The sequence below is a fragment of the Neopsephotus bourkii genome, unplaced genomic scaffold, assembly GCF_033783945.1.
Source record: "Neopsephotus bourkii isolate Nb327-2 ecotype Australia unplaced genomic scaffold, CSIRO-AGI_Nbou_v1 NB_1634, whole genome shotgun sequence".
Classification (NCBI taxonomy): domain Eukaryota; kingdom Metazoa; phylum Chordata; class Aves; order Psittaciformes; family Psittacidae; genus Neopsephotus; species Neopsephotus bourkii.
The window spans coordinates 3,612,287-3,627,719 of NW_026902109.1; the positions used below are offsets into that span (position 1 = coordinate 3,612,287).

A 15,433-nucleotide genomic window follows, 5' to 3' on the forward strand; every position below is an offset into this window, starting at 1 on the left:
TGCATAAGGTGGTCCTTCCTGGGAGAGACAGGGTGGGACTGGAAAGATGCTTGGAGGAGGAGGATGCACTGGTGGGGCTAGTTGGTCCAGGTTCACAAAGTCAGAGCTGGTGGTAAACCTAGAGATAGATATGTTGATAGGCCATTTTGTATCAGTAAAACCTAAAGGAAATTAGTTGGAGCAGATAAAAAGGGAGGATGAAAACCAGAAGCTTGTTAGCTGTTCAGCAGAGATATTACTGTCAGGGTTCTCCCTGTGCTTTCAGCAGCAAAATTATTACTTGAACTGTGCTTTAATGTATGTTGTATGGGAAATAAGTCCTCTCTGAGCTGCAAAACTTCTGTTCTAATTCTGGCTGGAGGGAAGGGCAGGGCTCTGGGCAGGCAGAGCCTCCATGGTCAGCTTTCCTCCCATTGCCGGGCTCTGCCCCGTGAGCATGATGCTCCTGGTTTTCCCTGGCACACGGGCTTCTGACAGTGGGCCGGGGGGTCCAGCCCAGATGCTGGGTGTAAGCTTGTGGGACAACTGCTCTCTGGTGTAGAAAATGTGCCTCTTGCGCTGGGCTTTGGCGTATCACAGGGTGCGCTGTAAATGCACAGCAAAGCCCCATGAAAATTGGGATTGTTACATGAATGAACTAAAGCCCCTGGGTGCTGGTGGGGGAAGAGGGAGGCCGAAGGATGTGTTCTTGTGTGGCACTTGCTGATAAACAATAGCAAGCATGTGTCCATTTGATAGCACTGTGTCCTTTGGAATAAAGGCAGGTTTTTTCCCCTACTAAAGCCTCAAGATGACTTGCCCAGATTGGCAGCCTGATTAAGCAGTCGAGGGATGACATTAGCTGTGACTGACAAGTGCAGTCAGTCTTCCCTGGGTGTCGTATTGGATCAAGTATAGCCTCACTAGTTAACTGCCCTGCCATTCCACTGAAAGTGGAAAAAATAAGAAGACAACCCAGTAAGTCCTTCACTCCAGTCTGAGCCTCCTAAAATTTGCGCACTGACTCGTCTTCCTGGGATATTGCTTGTGTGACTGGTCCAGTACATCCCATTGAAGTACACTGGGGTGGTGGGTTTTGCTTGCCTGACTGGGGACTTGCTCCTTCATCTCTCCCTGTGCAGTTGGTCACAGCACCCATAGCTGGTGTGTTCATGGTCCTGCTCTGAGTGCCTGGCTGGACACAGTGGGTAGGTGATAGTAAGCTGCAAACCCTTGGAGAAGCAGTGCAGGGAAATGGGGATTTGGAAGCTTGCAGATCAGCAGTGTATCCTAAATCCTGCCCTGCTCGTATCTTGGTTGTCATCTCTCTGAGGAGTGCCTGGCCTTGATAAGCAAGTGCTGGCACAATGCTTGAGCCTGGAATTGGGAGAAGTGTGTGGACACCCTGCCGTATGCTTTGGGGACTGACTGCAGGTGGTGGAATGCCTCTTCCCAGATGGCTTGTGAAGCTCCTGTGTTGTGAAGCAACTAGCGAGGGTAAATGTAGCAATGCAGGCTAAGTGGGCTTGTTGCATTTGGAAGAGGGTTTATTTAGCTCTGGCAGGGCAGTGGAGTCTGCCTGCTTCTACCCAGGTACTGCAGTCACTGGAGATGAGCAAATACCTTCATAATCTCTTAGCTAGAAGGGACTGAGGGATGCTAACCAGAAAAAAGGGTCCATGACTACCATGCTGTTGGATGAGCAGTGGTCAAGGATGCGAATACTGACTCTGAAGGGCAAAGTGGGTAGAGGTTTTACAGGGATAATGTGGAAGAAGATCACCCAGCACATTGAAACGCCATTGATCATGATCCCTCAGAGCCTGTTGGTAGCATGTGAAGAAGGAGTGTAGCGTATGGTGGAAATGATGGTTTTAAGGGGATGGTTTCCATTTGCCATAGCTTGTATCTTTTGACCCACATTTTTGTATCATTCAGATGCTTTCCCTCCATCTCCTCCCAATGTGCACTGCCCTTCTGAATGTTGACAGTCTTGCAGTGGGGTGCCAGCTTTGGTCTTTATCCTGAGATTTGTAGCCCAAAGCAGAGTTCTGCCTCTAGACCCTTGTTCAGCTTTCCCCAGCTCTCAGGTGCCAGTCGCCCTCCTCCCTTAACACATAGTTTCTTTGTGCTCTCAGACTGGTAGTTTGAATGCCTCCCAGCACCTGATGCAGCTGCTGGATTTGGAAGTTGCAACTGATTTTTAGTATACTGGTAATACTAACAAAAGTATTTTGAAATAGAGGGGTTTGCAGAATTGAGTTCCCTGCAGTAAAGCTGGTTGGTGTGTTTTAGCTTCATCTGCCCCCTTCAAAGCCTGCTGGACCTGGCACGGCAGCCAGCTATGAGTGTGCTTCAAAGCCTCCAGAGATGCCATTAGCTCTAAATAACCCATTTTGTTGGGGTCCTTCTCATTTTCTTTCCAGGTACTTAACTCCAGAGGCTGAGATTTAAATGTGCCTTTGGAAGAGCACTGCCTCTAGTGCTTTCTCACTTCTCAGGGCGTTTAACAGACCTGGTGCCTTGGGGAAGAGGGCAGTGATGAAAATACCTGTCTTATTACAGAAGGAGCCTGGGAGGACCCCAGGCTGCTCCCCTATCCTGTGCCCATGTTACCCCAAGGGTGTTTCCTGTGAGTGCTGAGCAGGTTTGTGAGGGAGCAAAGCTGGGACCTGTGCTCAACAGGTGTCAGAAACATGTTCTTCCATTGGGACCTTGGGCAGGCAAAAAGGGTTCTGAAACTTGGTCTGGTTCTTGTTTCTTAAGGTGGGATGCTGAAGAGCAGGGCAGGAGGGTGGTGGCAAACTGTAGTGTCATCAGCAGGGAAACCTAGACAGCTGATCTCATCTGGGGGTTGCTGTGCCTTTGCCTCAAGTGGTGCCTTCCTGGTTGTAGCACAGCTGGGGTAAGGGTGGAGGTGTTCCTCTATAACCGGGGTGCTGATAAGAGCCTGGATGGATTTGCTACTGCTGTGGTGGGGGTTTGTGAGAGAGTGTCACCCTGCCGCTCTGCTGGCAATTGTTTTTATACTTGCATGATTTGGGGTTTTGGCTCTGCTCACACCAAAGGCGGTTACAGCGGGGAAGTGCTGCCCCATTGCTTCCAGCCAGTCTCTTTGCCATGGGCTGTGCTTGGGACCCTGATCCTCCCTCTTCCCCTCCTGGGACTCCCCATCAGTGGGCATGAGCTGTTTTGGCTGGACCAGTTTAAACCTCTGCTTCCCCATGCATGGCCCTGGTTTTGGTGCCTAGCAGCTGAAATGCATTTCTTAAAGCCTGCAGGCTTGGCCAGCTCTGGCTGTGTATCAAGGAAAACAAATTCTTCGGGCACAGCCTGCTCAGCACCAAACCTTTTTGGAAAATCGTTTTGTCTCTCTCCCACCACTCTTTTTCCTACATCCTTCTAATGGTAAATCTTTCCTGGTTGACTTTTTTCCCCTGTTCAGGCTGCAGTTGTCATTCTCCTACGTGCTCTGCACTTAACTCTGTTACCTAATGAGGCTGAGGTGGAGGGTGCTGCGGTCCGGGGGCAGGCTCATGAGCTTCCAGCTCTGTAAAAGAGGAAGTAGAAAGAAGTGAGCCTGGTTATTAAAGGTGAAAGGAGGCAATTAGAGGGAAAGGTGATTGGGTGATGAGAGGCACACTGGGTTTTGCAGGGATGGCTGACAAGGCGAAAGGCTCTCAACCGTGGGAATGAAGCAAAGGTATTAATCATGCTCTAAAACAATAATTGATGTTCCTGGTCCCCAAGCTGTTTGCTTCCCACTTCCCCTCTACTTCCACCCTGCAAAAGAAATACTAAAAACACAAAGGCTGGCAGAGGGAAGTGGCTCCCCAGCCAGCTTCCACAGGGGACCACACGGTGGTTTCTGTCCTCTTAGCCCTCATCTCACAGCTACTCCTCGCCATCATGATGCCAAGTGACATGTATATCTCTCTGTGCACTGAGCCTCTCCCAGCCATGCTGGCCTGTGCATGACATGGCAGGGAAATAACGCCTTGCTTTTGTCCTCTTCCCAGGTTGGGGCAATCGGCTGCCGTACTTCATAAACTACTTCTTTGACACCTACCTGCTGATCAATGAGGATACTCCTGTGGGTAAGTGGGGTGTGCCAATGGAAAGGGGGGTCTGCTGCTGCCAACCCTCTGATGGAAGAACTTTAAAGAAATGCTTTTCTTTTGATTGACAGATGTACATTACTTTATTTAGCTAGGGATCGGTTTTTAGTAAATGCAGAAATCGACCCGGTCATTCTCGGCTTCTTTCCAGGCTCTCAGTCCATTAAACTTGTGGTCTTCAATCAGGGCTTGTGACTGGCTTTTAATGTGGGAGGAATCGATTGGGAGCGGAGGGTGGCTGGGAAGGAGGCTTCGGTGGCCCTTTCTTGCATCTATGCCTCTTTCAACTATGCAGCCTGAACAGCAACCTCCTTTAAAAAGGGCTCTTGCCTTACCAAAGTCGGCACTGGAGCTTTCAAAGGTTGAGGACTCTGGAGAGGTTTCCTCCAGTGATTGATTAGCTCAGTCAGAGCTTCCAGCTATCTCTTCTTTGGGGACCCCTCAGCTGCACCTTTTAAAGCCTGTGATGTCTGAGCAAGTAGGCAGGATGTGGAGTCTTGCTGGTGAGTTTCAGATGGATGGTGTGGAAGCTCCTGGGTGGTAGCTGAGCTCTGCGTGAAGATGCATCCCCAAGAGAAGACTTGCTGGAGCTGCAGCAGTCTGCCTGGGGAGTTCTGCCTTCGTGATGTTCAGGTTTATTTGCAAAGTGCAGTGAGACTGAACGCTGTCGCTCGGGTGCGTTTACTCATGGCAGAAGGCAAACTGCAGACCCTGTAAGGAAAGGAAGGACCTGACCTCACTGTAATTTTTTTGTAATTCCATCCCCCATGGCTTCCATCCACGTTATTTTTCATGGTGTTTCAGAGCCCCCCCCCTTCCTTACAGGTTACTTCACACCTGGTTTCTTTGCTTTGTTCTCAGTACGCTCCCTGCCCCTCACTTGCCAGTATCCCTGCAAACACACTTAGTGCTGGATGTGTCCCAGACAAGTCCCAGGGAAGGAAGCAGCTGTGCAAGAGCAGGAGTGAGAGCTGGTTGGGAGCAGCTTAATGGAAATGTTTCCTCATTGAGTACGTGGTTCTCAAAGTACTTCAGCTTGAAATACCTTATGGGAATTGGACTGAACTCCTATTTTGACAGAAAATGGGGGAAGATTTCTGGCAGTCTGCTTTCCAGTGAGATATTGTGCGAGTAAAATTGTTCTTGGAATTACTTTGGGGGTTGAATTTATTTTTTTTTTAACTTCGTATTACACTGTACAGAAATGAAATTCACTCTTAAGAATATTGGCACCCTGGGATTTTGTTTCCAAATGTGCCAGAGGGAAATGTCAGCCTTGAAAATGTTGGAAAACAGTGTTTCTGTGTTTTCTGCTGTTGGTAGATGCTTTCTGAGTTAGGCTTATTTTTATTTATGTTTTTTTTTAAAGCATAATCTGGGAACACCTTTCATATATTCTGACTGAGGTGTAAGTAGCAGAACAGCACGTGATGCCTCTTTCCTAGGGGGAAAAAAACCCCAGCATCTCCTTTTTGGAGATCTCATAGAAGTGTCCATCACCGTGGCATTGAGTGAACACCCCTTTGCAGCCCTGTCCTCCCCTCACTAAGGCATCCCGGGGGGCAGCCTCACCTAGCACCAAAGCCAGCAGTCCCTGCTTGCTGCCTGCCATGTTGAAAGGAATCTTAAGCAACAATTAAGAGATCATTCCCCCTCTAATCACTTACAAGAGTAAATTAGTCTTGTCAGCAGCCATTAAGACAGAGAGTTCAGTATTCATTAGGCGAGATTGGGCCAAGGGAGCTGCTGGCGCTGCCGCTGGTCCAGGCAGATTAATTTCTCCCAAAACATCATCAATGCCCATCTGTTTCATTTAGGTCTGGGGAGAGCAATTTTCAGGTGGACTGACCCTCTAGTCAGTTATTTCGCCCAGAAGTAATGGAAACACGCACACACACGTGCACACACACAAAGGGAATAGGAGACGTGAGCTCGAGGAAGGCAGAAGCGATTGAAGGGGCTCTGAAAGAAATTGCAGGAGAAGCAGGAGATGCTTGGAGAAGAGGAGGAGGGGTAATGACTGCTTGGGCTGCGGTGGCATGAGAGAGATGGGGAACCTGCAGAGCCCATATCAGCTGACAGTAGCTAGATCACTGTGTGTTTTACTCCGAAAGCGGGAGTACTGGCTGGTTAACAGCCCTTATAAAAAGAGTTTGCAGGAGAAGGTCTGTCTGTCTTTATTGTGCTGCTCACTGCCTTTAGCAAAATCATTCCAAGGGCCATTTCATTTAATCCCAAACCTTTGAGGGCTAGGGGTAAGGGAGAGTGGCACAGATACTGATACCTGGCGAATTGCTGGAGATCTCTGGCAAAGCGTGATGCTCACTGGTGTGCTGGGGAGGTGGCATTGCTGCAGGTGGGAATGGGCAGGCAGTGCTCTGGGTTTGTCTTGATTTGGGTTTCCTGTGCTGCAAAAGGAATGTCTTTTTAGCATAATGTAATGACTGGAGTCTAATTGCCCAGCAAATGGATTTGCTGTATGCAGGACAGGAATGGGAAAATGAAGATAATCCATCATGTCGGGTCTGTAACTAGCCTGATAACCACCTAGCTTGGATTCACCCACTTTCTCTGAAAGTTTTCATGCCTCAATGCCTTGCAAAATGCATGACAAAAGAGGCCATTTAGACGAGTGCAATTCTACTTTCCCTTCATCCTAGTGATAAGTCATAGCATCACTGGAATAACGTTGTCTTTAAAGAGTGGGAAATGCTTTAATCATTGCCCCAGAGCTGATAACATGCACTTGGCTTTGCTATTGCATGTCAGGGGCATGGCTACTTGTGTGGTCTGGGGACAATGCTTCCATTCTAACCACTGGGTCTTGGTCATGCATGCCCCACTTGAAACTACAGGAGGGGATTAAATCTGGAGGGGAAACCCACCAGGATGTAGTTGCAAAGCTTGACAGCTCCCTGGGCAATGTGAGTGTGAGAAGATGCTGGTGAAGCTGGGAAAGGTGCCTGGGAGGCACCTGGCAGGTGGTGAGGCTGGGTTCCCCAAGGGCTCCTGCCAAGGCTGCCTGCTATTTGATTCCTCTAGTTATTTCTGGGCAGGAGAGCGTGCAGCTGAGGCTCTCGGCTCTCTGCCTCACCAGCTTGCTATGATGCTCTCCTGTGAGCAGAACCAGGATGACACCTTCATTGCCTGGTGGGATGCCCTGGCTCCCCCGAAGTTGGCTGCCTCAGCATCTTCTCCTGATTGTTAACCCATGACAGTGTAGGGCTAAGGAGAACCTCTAGCTCAGCAAGTCCTGTGGTCAGGGCTGCTGATGAGTGATACCCAAGTGATGCTGGCTCAGCACTCAGAGCGTGGCTGGGTGCAGGGGTTTTGGGCTTATAGGCCTTGTGTGCTCCCTGACTCAGCAGACCAGTGCCACTGTGATGTGGAGGGATGGGTGGACAGGGGGATACCGAGCTCGGTGCCTGCAAGGAGGTGAGGACATGCACATGACAGGGGGCAGAGGGTAGGTTGAAATCATAAAAGCATGTGTGCAATGTATAGGGCTGTGTTTTCTGCTGAAAGCCCCCTTGTTCTTTCTCTTCAGCATTATGCCTGTCGCAGGAGGCATGGGCTGTGCTCTCCATTCTTTGGGTTCACTGTGCTCAGAAAGCAAGGTGGATGACTGACAAATTTCATGGGGTTCTTCTGCCCCTTTTTTGTTATATGTAGCTTTTGCTGAGCTGGTAAATGCACGGTAAGTAGCTCATGCTTCAGAAACAGGGGTCAGGGAGGGGGCATGCCTCTGTGAGCTTACAAAGAAGCCTATTTGGGGACTTGCAGACGATGACTTCCAAATGCTGTTGCAGGAATTTTGGTTAAATGCAGTAGAAGAGAGGGTGATTGCTGGAGACGCCCAAGTCTCTTGGTGGCATTGACAGAGTCACAAATTCTGTCGGAAAGCACACATATGGAAATAGTCTTGCTTGGGCACTTGGCTGTGCTGTTGGATGTTTGAGTATTGCCGTCTGGCTCTTGGCACTGAATAGGAGAGCTTTGCTGTCCGACAAATTTCTGATGGTGTGGTTTGACTTTCTGCAGTGGGGAACTTGGATTACACTTTCCCAGGGCAAGCTGGAGCCATTCCAGAGCAAGCTATATTAAGCAGACCTTCTTCTTCACTTGTAGAAGGTGGCACAAAGAATTTGGGATGAAAGCTGATGTCACCCCGTGCCTCTCCACCAGGGAAACCCACACCAGCCAAATGGGCTTTGAAACATATGGATATTTCTCTAGCAAGTTTCGAGGGGCAGAGCTAAACCTTACTATTTGGGACATATGTCACCAAAATGAGCTGTAGTGGACATTTCCCATGGAGTTGTGGCTCTTACTATGCCCCCAAGTTGTTGCATCCTAAGAGGGGCTGGGGATAGTGGAGAACCACTGGAGTGTGGTTTTTTTGTTGGCTGGTAGTGATTAAAGTAATCAGGTTGGTGTGTGTCACCTCTTGCTTTTCAGGGCCTCCTGGGGCAGAATGTTATTTTGCAAGAAGACTGGAAGAGGAGCTTGGTATTTAGCAGGCAGTGGCAGGGTGCTCACTGGTAACTGCACATGGTTCTGAGGCAGCATGTCCCTCTGATATTTGTGGATGGCTTGATTTTCTATCCTAGGCGATGAGAAGGCTAGAGGGCTTTTCTTCTCTAGGCAGGGAAGGCTGCCATCCTTTGCATGCTGTATCTCTAGCTTCCAAAGCAGTCATCTCTTCCCCCACAGCCTTTCACTGCAGTGCTCTGGTCCTGGGCAGCCAGATGCTTTGGCACCCGGGTAAGGTCCCTGGGGGTGCAGGGCCATTCAAGCTGCTGCTGAAGATATGGTTATCTTTGTGTGATTGAGCAGGGGCTGCCTCAGCTGAACCCTGCCTGCTTGTTTGATCCCACAGATGTAGGCATCTGCTGGCCACTGCTGTGGCTGGGCTCCTCCGGAATGGCACTTGCCTAATGCATCACTGGAAGGACACAAATAGTGCTGGCTCTGTGATCTCTTCATATTTCTGGACTGATAAAACTGTTTCTGAGCTGTCTGGGCCAGATATCTACTCATGAAGCTTGTGGGCCATCTGCTGGGGACAGCTTTGGAGGGGGGGATTGTCAGGTAGGAGTGCAGTGCAGCCGTGGTATTCTTTTCCTTTTGGTGTCTGCTGGCCTCTCTCCTCACTTTGCAGGGGCATACAACTATTGCTGAGGAGGTGAGGCTGCTCTAGCATATGCTGTTGTGTCCCTCCTGCTAAAAATTAAATACTAAAGCTAAAAGGAGAAAAGTAATTTAAACGCTGTGCACCACGGGGTTAAAAGTCACAGTGGCAAGACCAGTAAGCATTGTGGGCTGTTAATGAGGTGCTAATTGGGTACTAAGGAGGTGTGGCCCAGAAGAGCACAGAGGATGGCTTTAAAGCTTGGGGTTAACCCCTTAAAACCAGCAAAGCACCACAAGATGCATTGGGATCCCGAAGCAATGCAAGAGCCTTTGTGAATGATAAAAGGTAGGCTGGCTTTTAGTAAAATTTGGCAAGTTGGAAGATGTTTCTGGAAAATGTCGTGGCTTTAGTAATAGGATGGATGCAGAGCTTGGGAAAGCCTACCTGTTTGTAAGAAATGTGTGTTAAAAAGTATGGGAGCTTCCTTACTGTGGCTACATACTTGGCTGAATTTGTGGAGAATGGCCTCTATTTGCTCTAATTAGATACCACCTTTAGAGGTGCTCCATCCAAGGTTGCTGTGATTCACCAGCTCCAGCCATGCATTACTGCCATCCCTGCAGTCAGGGTGAGAGGAACAGCTCATCTTCCAAGGGCCAGAAGTATTTGCTACCCTTGGTAGGGTGTGGGGAAACATTGCTTTTTCTGCTTTTAAAACTCAGCTGGACTGAATTTGGTGCCATCAGCACAAAGGCTGTGCTTCCATGGCAGGCGTGCAAAGCCCAGCCATTTAAAATGGCCTTTGCTCTGAGCAGCTTTGGGGCTGGTGTTGCCGCAGGTGTGTGCTGCCTTTTTTCCATGAGACGGCAGGAAGAAGTGTGTCCCCTTGGTCTGATAGCATGAGCATATACGTGTCCATCACCCCAGCGGGGTGCGCGTGTGTGTGCAGCTAGCAGAATTGATTTGGCCTTTTACAAAAGATAATTTCAGAGGAATATGCTAGCCTCTGACTGTGAGAGAGATTGAGATATTTTTGAATAGGAAACCTGCTTTGCAAGCTTCATTATGGGCATCGCTGAGAGTGAGTGTGAATATTCTCCTTTAGAGATGGAGGCTGTAGGAACATCACCTTAGTCTTCTAGTATTAATTGAAAGTGCTGTTATCATCCAATGGCTACTTACTCTTTAAAACTGATTTTCCAGGCTTCTTAAGTGTTCTGTAAAGGAGCAGCCTTGTTTCTAAGTGTAGTAGCGTCCCTAATGAACAGCAGTGTTTGAGGAGCATTTTAAGAAGGGGATTTAAGCTCTCATAACTCAACCCCCTTTTCTGTCGTTTGTCATTAGAAGGCTCATTGATGAAATTACTTGTTGAGCTGTAGAAAGTACAGCATCGTTAGTGAAAACTTAAGGCTAGAAAATTAGTTATTCCCAACGTCAGGAAACTTAAGGAAAAAAAGCTCTCCCTTACCCAAACCCTTAACCCTGCATCATTAAATTAATCACTTCATCAATCACTTAAATTTCGTATCTGCTTTGCTAATAGGCAATAATGTTAATGCTTATGTTTAAGAAGGGAAAGAGAGAGAGGGAGAAGGAAAAGAAGTATATTTGCAATGTGGACTAATTAACATGTCAGGGTAACCTTGCTTTTGGTTACTGCCTCATCAAACCATTTGAAGGTTTGATCTCACCACCTTTCATGTTTGAGTGTGTGAGCCCTTGCATGGGGGCTGAGCCCTTTCGAAAGAGATGGAGAAAAATGTGCGTTTGTGGTAATGAGCTCTGGGGTGATTCTTATGTCTGAGATGACTTTAGCATTAATTATCTGTACAGCACCGTCTGCAGGAGCTTTGTTTGTGTGCTGGCTTCTTGCTGGATATTGGGTGCTCAACAGAGTGCTCCCTGTTACATTGGAGTTTCCAGGCTTGGATATATGTACTTTCTCAGCTTGGTTAAATTGGACCTTTTTCCTGGCTGATTAGAAACATTAGCATGTGTAATAAACCTGATATAAAGCAGGGATAGCAATGTGAGCTGAGCTTAGTAAAGTAAAAAACACAGGGAAGACATGAAAGTATATATGCATCTATATGTGTGTATGTATTCTCAAAGTAGAAGGTTGTGTATATATATATATCTTTGTGGAGGCATTAATATTCTAAAGGAATGTATTATGGGCCAAGAGTATTTCCCTGTACTGTAATGTTTGCATATTCATGCACTCATAATTTTTACTTTTGGTGTGAAAGGTGAGCTGTGATTTCACTTTGAGTCTATTGGTGGGACCTTTTAGAAAAATCTACAGTTGCAAACAGTGATAAATTTATGCATTTTGCCAGATCAGGAACTTGTTATATTTGAATTATCTGAGCTTAAAAAAAAGGGGGGATGGGGAATATACCCCATTACCTCCTATTTCTATGTTTGCACAACACATTTTAATTTGGGATGTCTGCAATCTGGATCTGCTTCACTACTCTACCTAATTTTGTTGACTGAGGGGCAAAGCAAGAGAAGAGGAGGCAGGATAATTCCTTTGCATTACACAACACCCAGGCAAACTTCATGCCACCTTGGAGGAAAGGGATGAAACATTGCATGTTACACTCTGTGCCTCAGCATGCTTTGCCATTTAGCCTGGGGCTGTGGTGAAGTCGCAGGTGCGTCGCATGAAGACTGCTGGGGTTAGATGTTTTTGAGCTGGGCTGGAACCCAGCCACTTGCACAGTTCGGAGTTTATCAATGAAATGCCGCAGAGGCACATATCCAGCTCCCAAGGCAGGTGGGTGAGGGGGAAAACAACTCCAGGCACTTTGCTGTGCTGCTGAAAAAGGTATCCTGTGGTCGTCTCCATGACTCTTTTTACACAGGTTTCGGATTTGTAACCTTGTGAAAAGAAAAAAAGGGCTACAGAAAACATTTAATTAAACTTGGTTGCTGTGGAAGTGCTACTTTGTCTTTAAGAAATGAAAGATTCAGACAATTTCCCCACCACTTTCCATTTGTGGTTGCAGCTTCCTGGTGTAGAAAAAATCCTAAAAAGCCAAAAAACATCCCCCCCCGCTCCCCCCCCCCAAAAAAAGGTCAAGATTCTTTCCACCCGCATCAAAATCATCTGAGTAATTAAACCATGAAAACTTACTTAGGTAGCCCTCATTGCAGGAAACCATCACATTGCTAATAAGCAGGTAGTAGACAGCCCTTCTGGAAATGTGTATGTGCCATGGGGCTGAGACTGTGGAATAAAACTCCCACTGTTGGGAAGCATCTGTGCAGAAAACTGCTGTTATCCTGGTGAGCACCCTCTGTTTGGGGTCAGGATGTTGGCAGGCATTGCGCTGCCCTGACTGTGTCGATTGTGTGGGTGGCAGGACTGCCTCTTGGGAAGCTTGTTTTATCACAGTTACTGCAATTTCGGAGCCCACAGGACACACAGAGTGGTCACCTCTGTGTTGTCGCAGGAATCCATCCCCTCCCCATCTCCCGGCTTTTAAACCGATTTATTGTTGGCGTGTGCTAATGTACCTTTCTGCCTTTGAATGGCTTAATGTGCTTGATTGGCAGGGGGAGTTAATAAATTGGTTCCTCCTGTCAAACTGCTCCCGTACATTGATGGCTTTTGAATTAACTGTAACCATTGGGGGGAAAAAAAAGCTGGAGACAGCGTTGTTGGACAACTCAATGAAAACATCTGTTCAATTTGCAGCGGTGGTCAGAAGAGTGAATAAGCTCTGTGCAGTCCCTTTCTTAAAGATTTATTAATATTGCTCTTTACACAAGGGAGAAAGATTTCAAACACTTGACATTTAATGGTTAGTAACTCAATTTTATTCCATTCATTTGCATGGGTTTGTCAAATGCCTGTGCTGTTGAGGCTCTGGTATTGTATTGCGTAGGCTGTCTTTTTGCATGTGTGCAATTAGGAGGGCCATTCGGTACCTGAATACGGAGGAACCTTTTTCTCTTTTCTTTCTAATTGATTAAGTCTGAGGCGAGAGATCATATTATGGAACGTAATACCTTTTCACAAACAGTGATGTGGCTTTGTTTCTTGCTCCACTGTTCAGTTTCAAGCAGTTAATTTGAAAATAGGAGGGGAAAAAGACTTTTAAAATGTAGAAAGTCCAAGGGAGACTAACAATTCAGGATATGGGGAGAAGCGAGGAGCATTCTCACAGGCAGAGATTAATGGTTGTTACTAATGATTTTGGGAAATAGAGGGGAAGAAATAGATATGGCAAGAAGACCGTAAAATAAGTAACGGTGCTGCAGAAAGCCTTGACTCTTGAAACGTACCTTTTCCCATATGACAGCCACATCAAATTAGACACATCCTACCAGATAAAACAATATTTCTATACAAAAAGAGCTCTGATGTAAAACTCAGTGTAGTGTCACAGTAAGGCAAGTAAGTGAAGGGATCATATAGAAAGCAGCATCCTGTATATGCATCTCTTCCCACCGTCCCTGAAGCAGCTTTCTGAGCAGCGTAAAGGAAAGGGAAAAAAGCATAAAGGAATGTGGAAAAAATCTCCTTCAATTCTACAAGTTGTTCTTTGTCTTGGAGAATTTGTTGCAGTCCCATCAGGTATGGAGCTGGGAGTGACAGCTTGCAGAAAGCACATTAACCAGAAACCATTACCCATGTACTTTGGTAGTGTAGGGGAAATAGTCATAAATTAAGGCTGTGTACTGGAGAGGGCAAGGGAAAAAAAATAACTCCCAAGCAGACATAATCGTGCTGCAAGAGGATGTTCTCACAGAAACCGTACAAATTGGCAGGATGCTCCAAGTTTACACAACCCTGACAGCAAGGGACATAGGAGGGTGAGCCCATAGGGGCTGGGGTGCTTTGCAGCCGTTTTCTGTCAGATGGCAGGTAGAAAAGGTGTCTCCTAGGAGGCAGCAGAGCTGTTACCTCCCTGGATTTTAAATTACGAGCTTGGGTTTTGCATTCCGATTTGTAAGTTGGAGGTGTGTTTTTTGTTTTACTTCACATGCTTGTTTCACACCTTGAGGAGGAAGAGACAACATCTACTGGTCCTGTCGCAGAGCAAGCTTGCAAGGTGCAGAGAGGGAACGTTTTAAATACAACTTGCTTGTTTGCTTTGGTTTTGATGTTGTTAGGAAAATGTGGATTCTTTCAGTTTCACCCAAAAGCATGCCACTGGGGTGTTGGGCTGAGTGAGTCATTAGCTGGCTGTGTGATTTCACGTCTCCATTTCCAGCGTTGACCTTTGCTTCATTGCAGCCCTTGGTGCAGCATCTCTGGTTCTTGGGGAACCCCCTCTACATCACCTTGGGATCCCACTGGGTGGGGGAAAGGGGGCTCTGTCTTCTGCCTTGCTTCTGGTGTGTCTCACCCCCAGCTCATGGCACAGTCTCCTATGTTATGAAGTGGAAAAGGAAACCCTGTGAGGGGCTTGTATGGGACGTGTGCAGCGGAGTCTTAAATGCAGTTAATAAAGATGAAGAATAATTTTCTTGCTTTTAAGACAGCCCTAGACTATACGCTTTCTTTTTTTTTTTTTAACCTTGTCCTTTATGGCCAAATGTAAAATCCTGGCTGCCTACCCAAGAATGAAAAAGCATGGCAGTAGCAGGTGTGTGGTGCTAAATACAGAAACCTGGTCTACCTTGCCAGGCTGCTGAGCTGGAAAGGCGTATGGGAACTGTATGTAGCCTTGCAGGATATGCTGAGGTGGGGAAAGCTGGCTTGGCCTGCAGTGTAAATAGCATTCAGCATCTCGATGCTCTTGCTGGACTTGCTCCCTAAAATGCTAAAAGTCTCTGGGCTCAAGGAGAACAGGGACATTTTGTATTAGATGGTGTTTCCTGGCACATTGTGTTAGCAGCTTGTCTTGGATTTTGCATCCCTCAGGCAGTACCAGGGCAATGATGGGGCTGACAGTGTCAGAGATCTCTTCAGTAAGGATATCTGGAGCGGGTTTCTTTCTCCAAAACTTTCTCCCCTTCTCCCAGCCCCTAACCCCCCCAAAATACAACCCACCAAACAAAAACAGAAAACTTTGCTAGCACAGATCTTCATGCAGCCTCTTGAACAAGAAACACCAGTACTTGGCTGCCCTGGCCGGTAGGGTTGTGTGGGGTGGTGACAGGGGAGCTCACTGGATGAACTGCTTTGCCAGGCATGGTGTCATCCCTGTTATCTGTTAAACCCACCACATTGTAAAAGTGGAAG

The 15,433-nt window shown here is 47.2% G+C and overlaps 1 protein-coding gene across 13 annotated transcripts in view; it reads left to right on the plus strand.

The window, feature by feature from the left end:
* CDH23 (cadherin related 23) overlaps positions 1 to 15,433 on the plus strand; it is a 208,161-nt gene that overhangs the window by 11,601 nt on the left and 181,127 nt on the right. For all 13 annotated transcript variants that reach the window (XR_009728524.1, XR_009728526.1, XR_009728525.1 and 10 more), the window contains exon 3: positions 3,999 to 4,076. Coding sequence is in view for 10 of the 13 variants with exons in the window: in XM_061373922.1 (XP_061229906.1) it covers positions 3,999 to 4,076 (78 nt within the window). In the remaining 3 variants the exon portion in view is untranslated. The remainder of the gene's footprint in view (positions 1 to 3,998; positions 4,077 to 15,433) is intronic.